At 43.3% G+C, this 18,806-nt stretch overlaps 1 protein-coding gene across 1 annotated transcript in view; it reads right to left on the bottom strand.

Moving 5' to 3' along the window:
• Positions 1-219: 219 nt before the first annotated feature.
• Positions 220-18,806, bottom strand: part of LOC310799237 (kinesin-like protein KIF21A) — a gene marked incomplete at both ends in the record, with an annotated part of 116,544 nt that continues 97,957 nt past the window's right edge. Inside the window, 13 exons of the mRNA XM_083661810.1 lie at positions 220-277; positions 862-1,061; positions 3,505-3,675; positions 8,853-8,970; positions 9,359-9,517; positions 9,626-9,715; positions 11,017-11,101; positions 11,604-11,740; positions 11,881-11,913; positions 12,238-12,341; positions 12,504-12,591; positions 12,970-13,142; positions 15,823-15,877. Of these exons, the coding sequence (XP_083517936.1) occupies positions 220-277; positions 862-1,061; positions 3,505-3,675; positions 8,853-8,970; positions 9,359-9,517; positions 9,626-9,715; positions 11,017-11,101; positions 11,604-11,740; positions 11,881-11,913; positions 12,238-12,341; positions 12,504-12,591; positions 12,970-13,142; positions 15,823-15,877 (1,471 nt within the window). The remainder of the gene's footprint in view (positions 278-861; positions 1,062-3,504; positions 3,676-8,852; positions 8,971-9,358; positions 9,518-9,625; positions 9,716-11,016; positions 11,102-11,603; positions 11,741-11,880; positions 11,914-12,237; positions 12,342-12,503; positions 12,592-12,969; positions 13,143-15,822; positions 15,878-18,806) is intronic.

Raw genomic sequence — 18,806 nt, forward strand, 5'->3', positions numbered from 1 at the left:
AGAGATTTAACAGATTAGTTCATCCTGGTTGCAGGGGAGTGGATATGAGAGATTTAACAGATCAGTTCGTCCTGGTTGCAGGTCAGTGGATATGAGAGATTAGTTCATCCTGGTTGCAGGTCAGTGGATATGAGAGATTTAACAGATTAGTTTGTCCTGGTTACAGGTCAGTGGATATGAGAGATTTAACAGTTCGCTCCTACTGATGAGGATGCAGTGTCAGTGGACGCCTTCCTCCAAAGATCCCTTGGCTTCCCAAATCTTCACTGTCCGGTCACTGTTAAACACACACACACACACACACACACACGCGCGCGCGCACACGCACACACACACACACACACACACACACACACACACACACACACACACACACACACACACACACACAGAGAGAGAGAAGAAATTTCACTCACAGCTGATCATAATAATAAACAGTGTAAATATTTCTCTATTGTATGTGATCAGTGTGTGGACTGTATGTGATGGATACATGCATCTGTTTTTAGCGAGAATAACGCTAATAATTGAAACATTTTCTAAAAATCACGTAAAAAAAATCATTTACGTTTCAAAAGGCATAAAAGTGATTCAAGTTTGTGAAGATTATCCTGCTGAACCCAAATTACTGCTCAGCATAAACTTTTGTTAACCACAGACCTCATTATGCATTTAAGTGAAATCCCTGTTCTAAAACCCCATTGCCTTTTCCCCGTAAGATCCAGGAGGTCCGGGCCTTCCGACTACAAAAATACGTCATCCCTGCGGTACTCTATTGTTTGCCGGAATTATAATACCGCCTCACAACTGACTTGATAGCAATGATAAAATCCATTCAAATGAAATCTTTGTGTGACTCACTCGGAGGCAGTGAAGAGCTGACTGCTGTTGGTGGCCAGTCCGTTGATGGGGCTGTCGTGTCCACGGACCTCACCGAGCGGTGCCAACGTGTCGGCGTGCCAGAGGCGCAGCAGCCCCCCTCTGCAGCCGCTGAGCAGCACGCGACAGCCGGGTACCACACCCAGACCGCTCACCCTGTCTGCCTGAGCACTGACGGACTGCTGCAGATGCCACATAACACTCGGTTAGTGGAAGACACAAGTAGGAACCTAGTCAGTCTAGTCCAGTGGTTTTCAAACTTTTTGTGCCCGAGGCACACCAAAGGGCAAGACAAAATCTCAAGGCACACGTATCTTAGCCTAGGTAAACCCAGCCCCCACGTGACCTGCTCTCTCAGTTCCCAGTCACTAGCTAGTGACTGAGAACAGGTCTGAGAGCAGGAGCAAAATATCCTCTATAACACGTGTTATCACTCTTATCACTCTAAACATTTTTTATTTACTAATGTCAAATCCAATTTGACAAAAAACTATATTACTCATGAAATACTTCATGAATAATAATTCATGAATTCATTTTAAACTTTGTAAAATTACAACATCAAAGCAGCAACACACCTATTTAAACTAGACCGGTCACAACTTTAAAAATGGTGTGTCGGCTAATGGAACTGAAAAGTGGGAGACACTGTGACATCACTGATAACGGCATGAACAGGTGTGTGTGTGTGTGTGTGTGTGTGTGTGTGTGTGTGTGTGTGTGTGTGTGTATGCGTGTGTGCATGCGTTTTCCCATTCACATTTATATTTTTAATGTTATCCCTTAAAGATTTTTTGTATTACCTAATATATTTTTCCTCTGTATTGGTAAATGAGTGCATACAAAGTGCTGATATAATAAATAAAAAATTCACTCATAACTTTTTGTATAGTTTTAGGCTACTAGCAATCGATTCCTAAGGTCGCCCACTGCACGGGCTCGCGGCCTCACTCGCCTTGCAGCTCACCCACTGCGCGTTGCATAAGTTCAGCAGCTACGCAGCCTCACATCCAACATAAAGGATGCCAACTGCCATAATACACCACAGAAGAAGAAGGATGACACTGATGACATCATCACTGATGACATCACATCATTAGGTTAATTACGGCAATCACCTAAGAAAAAAATCTGGCCCCGTCAGGTCACCTGCACGGGTGCTTTTTACACCCGGTGAAAGTTTCAGCCCAATCGCACATAAAACAGCATAGCTGTGGCCGGCCAAAATTTCTGCTCACTCACTGAAACAAACATTGCCCACTTGCTCCCTTTTAATATAATATTTGCAATAATAATGTATGACGTGTGACAGTTTGGCTGGACTTGAGTCCTGACAGAGGTACGCAAAAGTGCCATGCGAGCCCTTTTCCACGTGTGACGACAACGGCGCAAATGCGCCTGGATAGAAGGCACCGCAACCTCCTCCTCGAGACGGAAACAAGGGGGGCTGAAAACCAAAGCAACACTCAAAAGGTGACATACCCGAAGAGGCGTTAGGCTGTGTATGCATGTCAGCAGAGAACTGGCGGGAGAGGGCATCAGGCTTGATGTTCTTAGAGCCAGGTCGGAAAGTCAAGGTGAAGTTGAACCTTCCAAAATACAAGGCCCACCTGGCTTATTGAGAGTTCAATCGTTTAGATGTTTGGATGTAAGCCAGGTTCTTGTGGTCCGTCCACACGATGAAGGGGACCTTGGAACCGTCCAGCCAATGACACCACTGCTCAAGAGCCAATTTAACTGCCAATACTGTTAGGCTGTGAGACTGGGGGGTTTACGTGCAGACACTTGATGGCCAAGAAACACTTGGAAACACTGTGGCACTTGATAAGCTGAATCTGCAGGCAGGGGCGGAGCGACCCTATCAGCCCAGGGGGGGCGAAGCTCTTAGGATTTTTTTTTTCTTTTTTCAATTAAGGCCGACGGCGAAGAAAAAATTGCCTTTTTTGCATGTTTGAATCTGTTTTAGCCATATTTAGTGGAATAGAGCTCATTTTAAACACACCAATGTTATTGTCTATTGATTTAATTGCTCTCACACTCAGGCCTGGCCTGGCCTGGCCTGGATTGCAAAAAAAAATATATATATATATTTTTTTTTGATGGGGGCCCACTGACGAGTGGGCCCCGGGGCGGGCGCACCCTCTACCCTGGTGTACGCTCCGCTACTGTCTGCAGGGTTCGAAACTGGGACCAGTTGCAGAAGTTATGCTGTAACATGAAATTATGAATGACTGGAGAGGGCTAGCAGCACCCAACTCTTATAGGTCCCGAATATGACATCACATTGTGTTATGACATCATCAGTGAAATATGAGATCACTAGTAGTGATGTAATCACGAAGTCGTCGACAATTTGCATCATCACGGAGGGAACATACAAAATATGACATCATCACTGTCGACATCGTAGTAGGAATGATGACGTCATCTAACAGTCACAGTGCATAAAATGATAAAATATGAAAAATACAGTAAAATGTCAGGATTTTGGCCTGAATCCATCAACAACACTACAACACCACCTGGGTTTCAGCTGAGAAAAGTGTATTTAATGCTCAGTTACTCTTGAAAGATGAAGCAGGTTCTCCGTTTTTATGCGGTTTGTGTCATATCGGCCTACTGTACCTGTAGCAGTCGTTTGCTGGCTAGATCCCACTTCTTGATGTAGTAGTCTCTGGAGCCGCTGTAGAAAATGTCTCTGTGCATGGCAAGAGACTCCACACTGTCTTGATGGCCTGGGTCAAAGCTGTGGCTGCAGCTGATGCTGCCCTGGGCCCCCTCTGCCACCTCAAACATCTGGACACAGACACGCACATCTGGGTTATTGGCTAAGTTGTATTTGCGTACACACAGGCAGACGTGCATTGGTGCGTGTGTATGTACAGACCAGTGTTGTAGTCGAGTCACAATGTCTCAAGTCCAAGTCCCCAGTTTTCAAGTCTGAGTCCGAGTCACCAAAGAAGAGTCAGAGTCGAGTCCCCATTAGTCGAGTCTGAGTTCAAGTCCTCAAAGTTGAGTCTGCAGGCTTGGAATTTCATAATTTTAGGGACAAGGCCATTTGGCTTTCCGTGTCACATATTTTTTTAGGACACAAAGGCCATTGAGTGAAATAAGAGGATTTGGAGCCTATAAATAAATAACTTGACTTTCCAATAATAAAAAAAGGACATGAAAAACAAATTATTCTCTTTTTTAACAAACATTTGAAGTGTTACACACACACACACAACGTATGTATGTATGTATGCATGTATGTATGTATGTACGTACTGTACGTACGTTAATGTCAGCACGTGCGATTACATAACCACAAAAGGGTGTGATTATTTTTACTTTTTTAACGTCTTTGTGTGTGTGTGTGTGTGTGTGTGTGTGTGTGTGTGTGTGTGTGTGTGTGTGTGTGTGTGCCTCCTCTAACTAACGTTACACGCAACGCAGCAAACACACATTTCTCTGCCATCACACTGGGCATCAACACTAGCGGGAGACTTCTCCCATGCACTCCCGCAAATAAGTAAAATAAGGAGAGAGCTGCAGGTGCTTATGCAGAACTAGTGCAGGTTTAAGTGCACAGTGGGTAATGATGACCTGCTGTGATGAAGAATATAGCGAGATTAGCAAGGTTGATAGCAGAGAAAACACTGTCGCAGCTGCTTGCTGCAGCAGCACCTCCAGGCTTCTAGCTAGCACATAGTCACATGACGCCATCATGGTCCCTCGATAAAGTCTGCAGATGCACGTTACCTCACCTCTCTCTCAAAAAAAGAAGAGTCACGTGAGTGTGGCGTTTAAGGCTACAAAATAAATAAACGGGGTGTATCATTGTATTACTGGACAGACATGTAACTAACTTTGCAGTCCGAGCCATCTTCTATGTGCTGTAACACAGTGCTGCAGTTTTTATTTTTCTGGCGTTTCTTTTTACATGTTTGGGACAGGCAAATGTCTCAAAATGTTTTTTGTTTTTTTTAAGATAATTTTATTTCAAATTGTTTTATTTATTTAGTTTTAATATATTTACATTTTTTATATATTTCATGTATTTTAGCCCGTGATACGTGAAACCGTGGTATTTTTGTCCAAGGTTATCATACCGTCAAAAACTCATACATCCCTAGATATCATTTGTTTATTATATCGCAATCACAATCGCAAATCACAATATTGTCCACTATAATTCCTAATCGCACCTTTCCCCCAAATCGTGCAGCACTAACGTACGTACATACGCGTTCTTTGGGAGTGGATTTGAATTAGGGATGGGCATCTCTAGCAAAAACACTAGTCGAAATTCGCTGGGCCAAAGTCGACTTTAAGTCGAAATTTGCCCACCCCCAAAAAATTTAAATTAAATTTAAATTTGCGAGTCAAATTTTACATTTTTACATGGTCTCCCCTCATTCTAAGTATAGTTGAATCGGTTTGACTAAGTAAAACAATTTTTATAAGCATTTTACGCAAGGTCTATGGAAAAATTAATGGCGGATGAAATCCCATGGACAGGGAGAGGTAGCCTGGGTAAACTATTAGTCACAGACATAGCCTGTGACGTCACGTTGAAGGCTGGGTTTACCCAGTCTAAGGGAGAGGGGGTGACTTTGGCACTCTTATTGTCAATAGGCAGCCAGACCTACGTTAGCCGTTAGCAACGTTAGCATTAGCGTAGCGCTGAGATGACTCAGGGAACAGTAGACAGAATATCAGCTTTTCTTCATGCAGCCTTGAAACCTTTTCCTTATGGCTGAGTGTTGCTGTAATATAGACAGTTTAAGACCATTTCTACTACATTTCTAGCGTTTCTAGAGCTACTGGGTGCTGCACTGCTGTCAGCTGAGCCTAGTCTGTTCAGACTTTGACGTTTGAGCCAAATGTGAAGAAATTTGGTCAAGGTGTTACTGAGATATGGCGTTACCGAGCTTGAAAATGGCGTTGGTGAGGTCACAGTAACCTTGAACTTTGACCACCAAAATCTAATCAGTTCACCCTTGAGTCCAAGCGGACGTTTGAGGCAAATTGGAAGAAATTCCGTGAAGGCGTTCTTAACACGTTCACTGCCGTGGACGAGATATCTCGTCAAGCAGAAACCAACGGTTGACTGCCGTGGACGAGATATCTCGTCCCAATTTTTTTTTTTTTTTTTTTTACGGTGGGACGTGGATCTAACCCTTTTACGTCTCCTATAAAAATATGGGAGCCACCGAACGTGTACAACCCATTCCACCGACCCACTAAGTGGCGACAGTGCTCTCCAGAGTAGAGAAAGCGAGCCAAAACTGCAGGGAAAAGCGTGAGGAAACCCTTCTCATACTGTAGAATGGTTTGGCGAAAACGCTTTCGCGCTGGCGCACAACGGTGGCGCACAACGGTGGCGCACAACGGTGGGGGGTTCCAAAAATAGACTGGGTGCAACACACTTTGAAACACGCAGCATAAAGCCAATCGCAAAAGCTTCATCAAAGCTCTCAACCGAAACCCCAAGAAACGAGCGAGCCCCATCCAGGCTCGCCCGACGAGGGGCCCCCAGGCAGCAGACAGGCAGCAGAAACTCGCTTGTGACACACGCTGCAGAGCCAAGGAGGGAGGAGGAGAACGCCCACGGAGGGAGGAGTTTGAAGGAGAGGGGGGTGGGTGTGTGCTGTTATGGAGGAAAATACTGTTCAGAACGATTGTTTAGATGTCTGATGTCTTTGATGCCAAAAATAAATGGTTAAAGTGACTGTTCTATCGAATTTCACAAAAAGGCATTTTTCTCAGCTTTCAATTTCAGATGCTGAAACCATGCTGTATTCAACTGCTAATGCCTACATAACTACTAACTCTACAAACTAACTCTTTTAGACAGAGAAAGCACACATTCTATTAGTTCTTTTGAGATATTTTGTGTTCACAAAATCCTAACAAGTTCATGCTTGAGTCGAAGTCGACGTTTGAGCCAAATTGGAAGAAATTCCGTCAAGGCGTTCCTGAGATATTGCGTTAAAGAGCTTGAAATGGGGTTAGTGAGGTCACAGTGACCTTGAACCTTGACCACCAAAATCTAATCAGTTCATCCTTGAGGCAAATTTGAAGAAATTCCATTAAGACATTCCTGAGATATCGCGTTAACAAGCTTGAAAATGGCATTCGAGAGGTCACAGTGACCTTGACCTTTGATCACCAAAATCTAATCAGTTCATCCTTGCGTCCCAGTCGACGCTTGAGCCAAATTGGAAGAAATTCCATCAAGCCGTTCTTGAGATATCGCGTTAACAAACTTGGGAATGGCGTTCGTGAGGTCACAGTGACCTTAAACTTTGACCTTTGACCTCCAAAATCGAATCAGTTCAACCTTGAGGCAAAGTCTACGTTTGAGGCAAATTTGATGAAATTCCGTCAAGGCGTTCCTCAGATATCGCGTTAACGAACATCGGACGGACGGACAACCCGAATCTATAATGCCTCCAGCCTGGCTATCGCCGGCGGAGGCATAAAAATATAGGTAGCAGATTAATTTTAATGGTGTGGATTCTACCTCCTAATGAAAATAACGATAAGTTCCAACATTCCAGATCTTGTTTGAGAAAATCTATAAGTGGGGGGAAATTAGCTTTGTAAAGACGTTTAAAATAGTGTGTAACCCATATTCCCAAATATTTAAATATATTTTTACTTACGGTATTCTAAAGGGCAATGAACTAAACAGAGTGCAGCATTTTTCAAGAGGCTACTGTATCATTTTTGTCTGGTCACAGTATAGGGTTATAGTTATGTTCATGAGAGAGGGAGAAGGGGAGAGAGAGAAAGAAAGAGACCGCCACATGAAAACCAACGATCGAGGGATGGCAAGAAGCGCGCATATGGAGCAGGCTGGCACGTTAGAGTTGAACTGAACCCGTAGTATGTCGATGATTTTATTTGACAATTCTGGGGACTGGACTGGGCTTTGGCCAATCCTGGTGTGTTCCGCCTCCAAATCGAGTGGGATTCAGCATGTTGTGGCACACTCCTCGGGAAGAGCCTGCTGACGCGAGGTTAGTGGCTGAGTGGAGCTCAGCGAGCCGCAGGCAGCCAGCTGCCTTCGTGTTGCCGAGCGGAGAGTGCAGCACGTCGGCCTGGAATCTCCGAGGTGTGACCCCTGACAACCACGCTCTCTGAGGCCCGCGCCATTATCGCTGCTGTAAATACAATATTCCTGGAATGCGCGTTTCAACGAGCCAGTTACATTTCTTTGCATTCTTAGACATTATCGGCCAAGTTAGTAGTTAGTTTATGGGATAGGAATTCTGCCAGATGACAGGCACTAGGCGCCATTTTCTACTTCATTTGGAAGAGAAAATGATCCTGAAATGAAGATTTGATTGACAGCTGCCATGTCGTGATATGATTGGTTGAAATGGGGTAGAAATTTGATAGTACTAGGTGACGTCAGCAAACTGTAGATTACTGTTATCAATAAAATCTTGAAAAATGAACTTTTGATGTGAAAAAGTGTGAAAAACTAAAGAAATTAGATTTTTGTGATTTTTTTTTTACATTATTAAATAGGTGCACTGCATACCCAGGTATTTGAACTAAAAGAAAAGAAAAGTAATTTTTTGGGTTCAGCTCGACTTTAATGTCTCAATAAGATAAGGATAATATGACTTACTGGTGGGACAGACGCATACAGGAAAAAGGTGAGAAACATGTCAAATAATCACAGGAAAAGTTTAATCTTGCAGCAGCCAAACGAGGCAATCAGCGCTTGAACCCATCGATACTTAATTGAGTCAAATTGCACACGCGACACCTGCGGAGAAGTCTGTCTCAACAAGCAGGGGTTTTATTACAAATCCCCCCCAAAAAAAAACGTTACCAATTAACATGTCCGAGTGGCGAATCCTTGTCTAAAAACTTCAGAGTCCAAATGCATGAATGCTCGAGTCCAAGTCACAAGTCCTGAAAATTGGACTTGCGTCAGACTCGAGTACTACAACACTGGTACAGACTCTTACTTTAATATGATGGTCCTTGGAGCCAGTGAGCACAATGTCCTGTCCATTACCCAACTGATCAACAGTCAGACACATGACAGGTCCCAAATGGCCAGTCAGCTTCCCTGTAGACACAAACCTTCACAAAGACAAACAAACTGTATTGTTATTATTGTTATTATTATTATTGTTATTATTAGGATATACAATAGCCCTATTGTATAATATACAATAGGGCTATTGTATTTTTTTATTGTATTAATTGTATTTTAAGCATTTAGGAAAATAATAATAATAAACATAGCATATGCTATGTTTATTATTATTATTATTATTTTCCTTCTGTAAAACCGTGTATATCTCAGAAACAGGGCCGGATTAACACAGTGTGTTATAATAAAATTATATATATATTTATATTAAATAAATGAATTATTATTATTAAAACAGTGCTACTGTGTATGCGCGTGTGTGCATGTGCATGTGTGTGTGTGTGTGTGTGTGTGTGTGTGTGTGCATGGGCTTACTTGCGGAGGTCCCACATGCGCACAGCATTGCCGGCGGCAGCGTACAGGAAGGAGCCAGAGGGGTTGAGGGCGATCTGGTTGATCTGGCTCTCTCCTGGTGGGATGGTCAAACTCCTCAGAGAGGAGCAGCTGTCCCCCGAACTCACCTGGCCTGATGACCTAACATACACAACATAAATTATACTTAGAGTGCGCACTTATGCATGCACACACACACACACAGTATGGGCATAGGTACTGTATATGTGTGTGTGTGTGTGTACTTACGTGAGTGTGCGTATACACTTGGCAGAGTCTCGTATGTCCCAGACTTTGATGTAGGCTGTAGAAACAGTGAAGACAAGGCTGGAACTGTACCTGAAACAAAAAGAGAGGGAAGACAGGTCATATCAACAGCACTTGACTAGATAGATGTAAATGTAACACATTTATATTGCGCTTTTTTTAGTCTACTGACCAGTCAACACATGCCTACATGTACATTCACCCATTCATGCACAGATGGCAGCAAGCTACCACGCAGGGTGCTGGCACAACCATCGGGAGCAATTTGGGGTTCAGTATCTTGCCCAAGGACACTTCGACATGCGGACTGGAGGAGCTGGGAATCGAACCACCGACCTTCTGATTAGTGGACGACCCGCTCTACCTCCTGAGCCAAAGATAGATAGATACTGTAGTGTAGGTAGATAGATACATAGATAGGTACAGTATGTATGTATGTATGTATGTATGTACTGTATGTACAGTATGTAGCCTACATACTATCGTAAATGGTTATATATAACCCCCCTTCCTATGACAATGCATTTTATGAACACTTTAAGAAACTGCTTAAAACTATTTCCTACAAATCAGAAGTAATGATATTTGGTGACTTTAATATTGATTGGTCAAACAAGAGCAAGAGAAAGAAACTCAAAATGATAATGGGAAAACTTGACTTTAGCCAGAGAGTTACAGGTGCTACCCGGATTACAAGATCCACGCAGTCACAGAGTGATGTAAAATTTCTCTAATAAGGAGGAAAGAATAACTAAAGTGTATAATTTCATAACATTTTGATAACATTGAGGGATGGGCATTGCAAATTAGCTTAGGCTACAAATGTTGTGATACATGACATCAGACGTTTTCTTGCTACAGACGTAGCACAAAATGTCTTTGCCTTGCCTCTGATGTACCTCTGAGGCGCCGGTGCCACACGGCCGTGTGCAGTCGGAGTGTGGCATGCAGTCAATAATGGCATTCAACTGCTCATCTCTGAGTGCCCCCTGCTGGTTGGGTGCCATTGTTGACTGCATGTCGTGCTCGCGCACCTGCCGGCACCTCGGAGGTACCACGGAGGCAAGGCAAAGAATTTTAGTGCTAGGTCTGTAAATGTTATATGTATGTGTATCTGTCCCTATGCAAATAAACAATAAATGAAAAATGAAGAAACGTACAGTATATGTATAGATAGATAGATGTATATGTAATATGTATGTATGATAGATATGTACTGTTATATGTATAGATAGATAGATGTATATGTAATATGTATGCATGTATGTATGTTTATGTATGTATGCATGTACAGTATGTATGTATGCATGATAAATATGTACTGTTATGTGTATAGATACTGTATATGCCAGTGTGAAGCTAAAGAGCCATACTTGACTGAGACGATGCTGCTGGGATGCTCCCCTAGAGACATGATCTCCTGACCCGTCACCAAGTTCCACACCTTACATGTACGGTCTGAGAACACACACACACACACACACACACACACACACACACACACACACACACACACACACACACACACACACACACACACACACACACACACACACTTAAATGATTTATCTATGTCCACATGGATACAAAGTACAAAGGACATAAACACTAATAATGCAATCAGATATTGGGAGTCAGTCAGTTACATAACTGAACACACAAAACAGCATATCAGATAACAGTGAGGTCTTGGTTACGCACCACAAGCAAAATGGCTTTCAAAGACAGTGATTTGAAAGAAGGCAATAATACAGTATGATTTTTGGCCAGCGCAAGCGGGCCCTATTTCTGGCTTTGTCCAGTCCAATTTGCATGCCGATTTGAGTGCCGATGCTCGTGAACGCTTTATTGCGCTGGCCATATGCTAGGTTCCGACCTAGCCTTGTTGAATATGGGATAGCATAGCACAGAATGGGGTCCTAATTTGAGATGGGCTGCAGGTTGAGAAGCTGTGGCGTACCTTTGGATCCCGTGAAGAGCAGGTCATCTGTGGCGTCCACACAGAGGACAGGCTTGGTGTGTCCCTCAGCTACATAGACACACTGCAGTTTGGCTCCTCGGCTGGTCTTAGGGGCCGCCACAGGGTTGATCACACCTCTACAACAAACATTACAGGAGAAACTCAACTTCCTACTCTACTGAAATACTACCAATTAACACTAATTGCATTGCCTGTGCTAAGCTTTGTAGAGTATTAAGACATAATAGAAAAAAATTAAGATGAACATGAGTATTACCTATGGCCATCAAATACAGGCGACTCATCCAACCTGAAAAACAATAATAAAGGGATAGGCAAAAACACACACACTAAGCAAAGCTTATCTAATTAAAACGCTTAATTGAATATCTAAAAGTGTTATATCTGCATATCAGCTGCATATCTAACAAAAATTCAACACCTGTATTTGTAACTGCACTCATTCCAAATTGAAAAAGTGTGTGTGTGTGTGTGTGTGTGTGTGTGTGTGTGTGTGTGTGTGTGTGTGTGTGTGTGTGCGTGCGTGCATGTGTGTGAGATTTATATAAGGTTTGCAATGAGTTTTTTTTTACAATATTAAAGGCAGTGCTATTAATTGGTAGTCCTCACTTACAGTGTTCTGTAGTCAGAGCCTTTGGTCTTGGATTCTGGTGCGCTAACCGGAGGGGTGTGTGTGTGTGTGGGTGTGTGTATGTGTGCTGGTGCTGGGGTGTGTGTGTGTGCGTGTGTGGGTATGTGTATGTGTGCTGGTGCTGGGGTGTGTGTGTGTGTGTGTGCGTGTGTGGGTATGTGTATGTGTGCTGGTGCTGGGATGTGTGTGTGTGTGTGTGCGTGTGTGGGTATGTGTATGTGTGCTGGTGCTGGGGTGTGTGTGGCCACGGGGCCTCTCTCTAGCATCTTCCTGCGGGTGAGCGGTGAGCGCTCCAGTGTCCTTCTCTCCATGCCTGTGGGTGACCTGGAGCCAGAGCTGCAGACAGAGAGATGGCCAGAGAGGGAATGTCAGAGTATGAGAGAGTGGGAGCAGAGTTCTTGTTAGAAAATGGTGGGAAAGTCAGTTTTGAAATCTCAGCACCTGGCAAAGTTATTGTTTTATAGGTATTGAACAACAAGCCTATATAAACCCCATGCAATGGGACAGTAAGAACGCTACTTATTGCCGTTAAAAAAAGTGAAACTATGATACTCTTTAGATGTTACAGTAGTCACCCTAATAATCACTTGTACAGTACCTACAATCTTCAACATTCTTCAACCTTAATTTAAGATTGTTTTCCCCTCAGAAATGGATAATACAGCTTTTTGCAACAGAATACTTCAGATGGTGAAATTTGGCTTTAACACTCACATGCCGGCAGCCCTGGCTGACAGGGAAACAGTTTGCTCGCGGTCAGCGGTGTGTCCCGGCCCCTCGGCGAGGGGCAGCAGGGGGGCAGAGAAGTCACCGGTGGGGGAGTCACAGGTCAGATCCCCACTGTTGGCGTACAGCAGTTCCATCTGGGTGGTGGTCCGCCTGCGAGCCTAGGGGACAAGCAAAAGATTGGCTCACTAACCAGCTGGATGACAAGTTAATGGACTAGTTAGTGATGATATAAAATACTTTAAATCACTACAGAAAAGATGAGGTCATCAACAGCGAAATATGTATCCGATTTTTTTGTTATACTGCCACATGTAAATTAACCTGACGCTGCCAGATGGACGGTTTAGCTCCACATTACGTTTCACTAAACCAGTCGATCTGGGAATGCAGTAACCCGACCCGCTGACGGAGGCGGGCACTTTTTCCAAGCTACTTGGCAGGTGATTGGATGACCCATCTGTCTATCACCGCTGGTGCGTGTTAACTTCAACCAATCAGATCGCCATGCCTCTGACGTCACGTTTGCGACCGGAGGAAGGTGCCTGTGCCTGATCTCCGTGGTAGTCTATCATTGATTGAGTCCTCACCGAAGCATGACGTTTGATTATAATGAACTAGTTGTGTGGCTTAGCCTTCCCAAATGTTGAGGGTCGTTTTTTAGAATTTAATACATAGAATTGGGAATGTTACATTCAATTTCATTCAGACTGCCTGTCACTTCCGCGGCGGCAGCCATGTTGACGAGTGAAAAGAACTACAAAGACCATGTACCCACTACTTGCCCAGACGAGCCTAAGGCTGCCGCTGATTCGTCGAGCCGGCCATGGTTCGGCCAATCATCTTAACTGCCTGTGCATGACAAGATGGATTACGTCGAGAGAATCTCTTTTGATCTCGCGAGGTTATCCATCTTGCAAGCAAGGTTACATGTAAATTATTTACATTATCATCACACAAGATTATGTTATACCTAGTGTCCTCTAGAGAGAGAGTGGCGTCAGCGGAGGACCAAAATGCGAGACTCATTAGCCAATGAACAGCCAAGAATGGGTCGCGCTACTTTTGCATGCTAAAATAAAGCTGATAATGTACAATTTGATTCAAGGGGGAAAAAACCCTTTCAGAGTACAACACAAACTGTCTATTTTGCTGCAACTCGACAGTGCTGCTTAATCCAGGACCTTACTTCCTAGAACTCTTGAGAGTAAAAAACTGGTCCATTGGAGTGAATGGAGATCGGAACTCTTCTATTATACGGCTCTGGTTATACCTAAAATACACTACAAGAGTTTCCCTCCGATTTTACATAGGATTTCCAGTTGGGCTCAGTCTGTCTTTGTTGACTGTAGTCTGCAGTTGTTGTGGGCAGTTGTTATGCCAATTAGCAGCAACATCTGTTAGTGTATTATGGTTACAGATTTCTAATCGTCAAGTGTAAACTACCTCCTGACTCGTCAGAGCCAGTCGGAGCCACAACGATTATATCAAACATGTTTGAATTTCTCTTGTAGTGTAAACTGGTTCAACGACTCAACTCAACTCAAACATGCATGTGGAATCCCGTCAATATCCAATGAAAAACTAGGAGGCAATGAGCCAAAAGCAGTCAAATAGCTAGTCTTCATACGATAGATATTTCTGATACCAAGGCACACTTGAATGAGGGAAGCAAAGACGCTATGCCGGTTGCTCACGGTTAAGTCAGAAAGAATAAAACCGAAACTTCCCGTTACGAATTTCAAAATAAAAGTATACCATTGCAAACATTTGTGTGTGATCCGAAATACCCAAGTACCAAAGAGGAAATAAAGAACACATTTACATAGAAACCTGTTTTAAATTAACGTAATGTTGTGGCTTCGAAAAGTCGATTTTAACCCGTAGTGAGCCATGCAGTCATACATTAATGCTTTTATTTTGAAACTAAAATGATGTCTAGGTTCCGTATGGTTAGTATGGTCACGTCAGTTTGCTGGTTATTGTGTTGTGGGTTCAAGACGATACCGTCTTATAACTTGAAAGATGTGAGTTTGCTGGGTGCACAGTCGGGTAGTGTATTTTGATCTGTGATTCCAGTCGTGTCATGTATTTCAGTGAGTTTTTCAGTCGTGTAGTGTAAACTCCCCAGTCTCTTCATAATTGTCAACGATTGTCAAAGTCGGCTAGTGTATCTAGGCCATTAAATGGTTTAATTTAAATGGTATTTATTGGTAACTAGGCATGCCTAGGCTTGCGCGCTGCATGGCCACGCCTGCCCTGCAGTTCGACCGCTGTGCGGGCTCACTTGCTCCCATGCCCGCCCTGCAGCTCGCCCGCTTTGCAGGCTCACTTGCTTGACATCACTGATGACCACTGTGCGTCGCGGCCTCGCTGCCTGCTCATTTGCTCTAATGACATCACTGATGGCATCATCAGGGATGACATCACTGATGACAATTAGGGCAATCACCTAATTAAAAAATCCGGCTCCGTCAGGTCATCCGCACAGCCCAGGGGCGGAAGCCATCGTCTCCGTCACTGATGACATCACTGATAACATCATCACTGAACTATAGCCTCAGCCTTAGGGCAATCAGCCTTAGTGCAATTAGGGCAATTAATCTGCCCTAATTTAAAAATCAGGATCCGTCGGGTGCTCTTTACACTTCCTGAAAGTTTCATCCAGATCACGTAAAACGGCATAGCTGTGGCCGAACACAGAACTTGAAACAAACACAGAGCCCACATACTCAATTTGATAGATAGATACCGGTAGATAGATAGATAGACAGACAGACAGACAGACAGACAGCCAAGAGTTAAATGACAAAGATTGCTATATACAGTACAGTACAGTACCTTACTCCTGGGTCTGGATTCACCACATAACTTCATCAGATCCGATGCCAGGGTGCTGAAACAGTCAGGAAAGCTGAGTCTATATGGATTCCCTAATATTAATGATATAATTTTTATTTATTTATTCATCACTAGGGTATCCGCCCCTTCTGGGCCGAAACCCTAGGCTCGCCCGCTGCCGCTCAGCCGCTCCGCGGCCTCGCCTGCAGCTCGGCTGCTGCGTGGCCTTGCCTGCTCTATTGGCATGCGCAGCGCACAATCGCCTGCCCTATTGGCATGCGCAGCGCACATTTGCTCACTGGGTGGCAACGGCAATGGAGCCCTATGGAGCCCAAGTGGCGCAAGGCATGAGTGTCTGACTCTAGCCAGTTAACTCTGTTTACATTTTAAAAATTGCGACAGTTCACACAACTTTAACACGACATGCATATATTATACATCAAACTCTTGAGATACTTCTGCTCTCACTCAGAATGTCAAAATATAAGTGATGAAAAACTATACATCAGTATAGTTTTTGAGATATCAACATTTGTTTGGCACAACTCATACTATTAACTGCCGCGGGGTTCCGCATTTCTGGGTGTCAAGTGACGTCACACTGATTCATCCTATATTGGTATCTAGTAGTCTAATTACAATTACTTGAATATGCAAGTGTAATTCAGAGATTTGTATGATTCAGATGTAATTATAACTTTCTTTTAATATTTTGATTAATTAATTACATTGAAATTAATGTTATTCAGGGTTTTTTATGTAATATTTATTTTTGTTATAATAGTCAGTTGCCTGTTACCATCAAAAGGGAAAGTCATCACTGCAGTACCAGCCCACTCATATTATTTTTGTTATTATTCTTTTCAGAATAAACCCATTCACAAAATATGCCACTCTGAGTCCAGTTCTGAGGTTCATGAGTGCAACATCAGCTATCAACCTAGCCACTGCTGAGCTAACTTTCTTTTCAATCTGCTTCCTTGCATATTGTGCGCTGGGATCACTGCTCCCCAGCGTACTTCCAGCATGTAACTGCCAGGAATAGAGGCCACATGGACACAATATGCAAGGAAGCAGATTGAAAATAACGTTTCACAGACTCCAGATATGCTTTGATTAACTTATTTCTGATAGCAGAACTTCAATCTGGAGGTGGTTTTCCCTCAGTCCTCGTGTCATTTTTTAATGAATGAGCTGATCCCGTCTTCCTGCGGCATACCCTTTTAAACAGACGTCGACTCGGCACTGATACTACCTCCATTGGCATAACGAAAGGCGTAACAAAATGACTCGCCATTCCGTCCCTGTGACTTTTACACAGGAGACGAGGCGTAATAATCCCACAACGATGGGTTTCGGTTCCGGGTTACACGGTGTATCGTCTGTTGGCGCAGTCGTTTCTCTTTACAATAGTGTTTTAAATTTCTTTTTTTTTTATCCAGTTTTTATCGCTGACTGTGTCAACAAGTGACGAGAACTCTCTGTCTCAGAGCTAGGACAATTCTAGAGCAATCCGGTAACCCGAGGATTATAGTTTCTGTGAATGTAAACTAAAGCTGCCTGGCTGGGCTGGTGGCTAGGCTAGCTATCACATAAACCAATGGATTGAGTGGACTTTCTACAGCGCAAGAGCCAAGAATTCTCTGCTATCAGTCAGAGCTTGGAAAGTTCTACCACCCAGTGAAGTGGAGTCTGCCTTGACTGTAAATTGACGCCTTTGCTCCTGCTAACTTGGCTGGGTTTGTCTGCAACCCTGTGCCCAAGTTAGCCGTCAGGAGCTTCTGGTTACCACTGTGTCACCGTTGCACGGATTGAACAACAACTCTCTGCCATCAGAGCTTGTAACCTCTACCTTTTGGTAACGGGAAGTGGACTGGACCCACACATTTGTGAGTGATCTATCTACAGTATCGTTAACCTGGCTGGGTTTGTTTGCAGCCAACCCTACTGTAAGTTAAGAAATCAGGGGACTAAAATGAACAAAGTGAATAAGAGAACTTACTATCAGCGGAGAATCTCTGACAGTGGTAACGACAGCAAAGAATTATGGAATGTACTGAATGAAATGATGGGTAAAAAGATGGCCCACACTTCTTTTGTTGAATCGAATGGTCGAAGCTACTTCAGATCTCAAATTATTTTAATTACTATTTTGTCAACAAGGTCTGTAAACTTAGAGAGAGCATGGATAGCACTGTCAAGTCTAACTCTGAACTTGTAAAAAAATACATCATGAAAGATAAGATGTGTCCTTTTGAATTGCACCTGGTTCATGAATGGATGGTGGAAATGATGTTGAACTCTCTGCCTGTTGGTGGGTCTGCTGGCACAGACCAGCTTGATAGCAAGTTGTTGAGAATTTGTGCTGTACATGTTTCCATCTGTCACATTTTCAATAGATGTCTGATCAGTGAGTGGTGTGTCCAGAATTGTGGAAGTTAGGAAAAATAATTCCGCTACCTAAAGACACAAAATCTACCTTCTGTGGTCCCAACAGCAGGCCCATCACCATTCTGCCAGTACTTAGCAAATTGTTAGAAAAATGTGTGTATGAGCAAATACAAGTTTATTTCTCTGCTAATGATTTAAGTACTGTGTTCCAACATGTGTATAAGCCTGGTCATTCCACCTGTACCGCAATGACTCAAATGTCTGATACAGTAGCTGGTTCTCTTCTATTGACAGCTCTAAGGTTGTTGGTACTGTACTACTTGATTTTATCGCCGCTTTTGACATGATCGATCACGGAATTTTAATTTCCAAATTTGTTAGTTGTAGTTTTAAATCCTCTGTGATTATGTGGTTTAGGAGTTATTACTTGACTGCCAAGTCGCAAAGAGTGTACTTCAACAGAGCTCTATCGAGCAGTAGAGTCCTTGAATGCGGGGTCCCGCAGGGGAGCTGCCTTGGGCCTCTTTTGTTTTATATTTTCACAAACGATATGCCATAATGCAATTAATAAGGCCAATTTGACTATGTATGCA

This window comes from Poromitra crassiceps (genome assembly GCF_964638095.1).
Source record: "Poromitra crassiceps genome assembly, chromosome: 2".
Classification (NCBI taxonomy): domain Eukaryota; kingdom Metazoa; phylum Chordata; class Actinopteri; order Beryciformes; family Melamphaidae; genus Poromitra; species Poromitra crassiceps.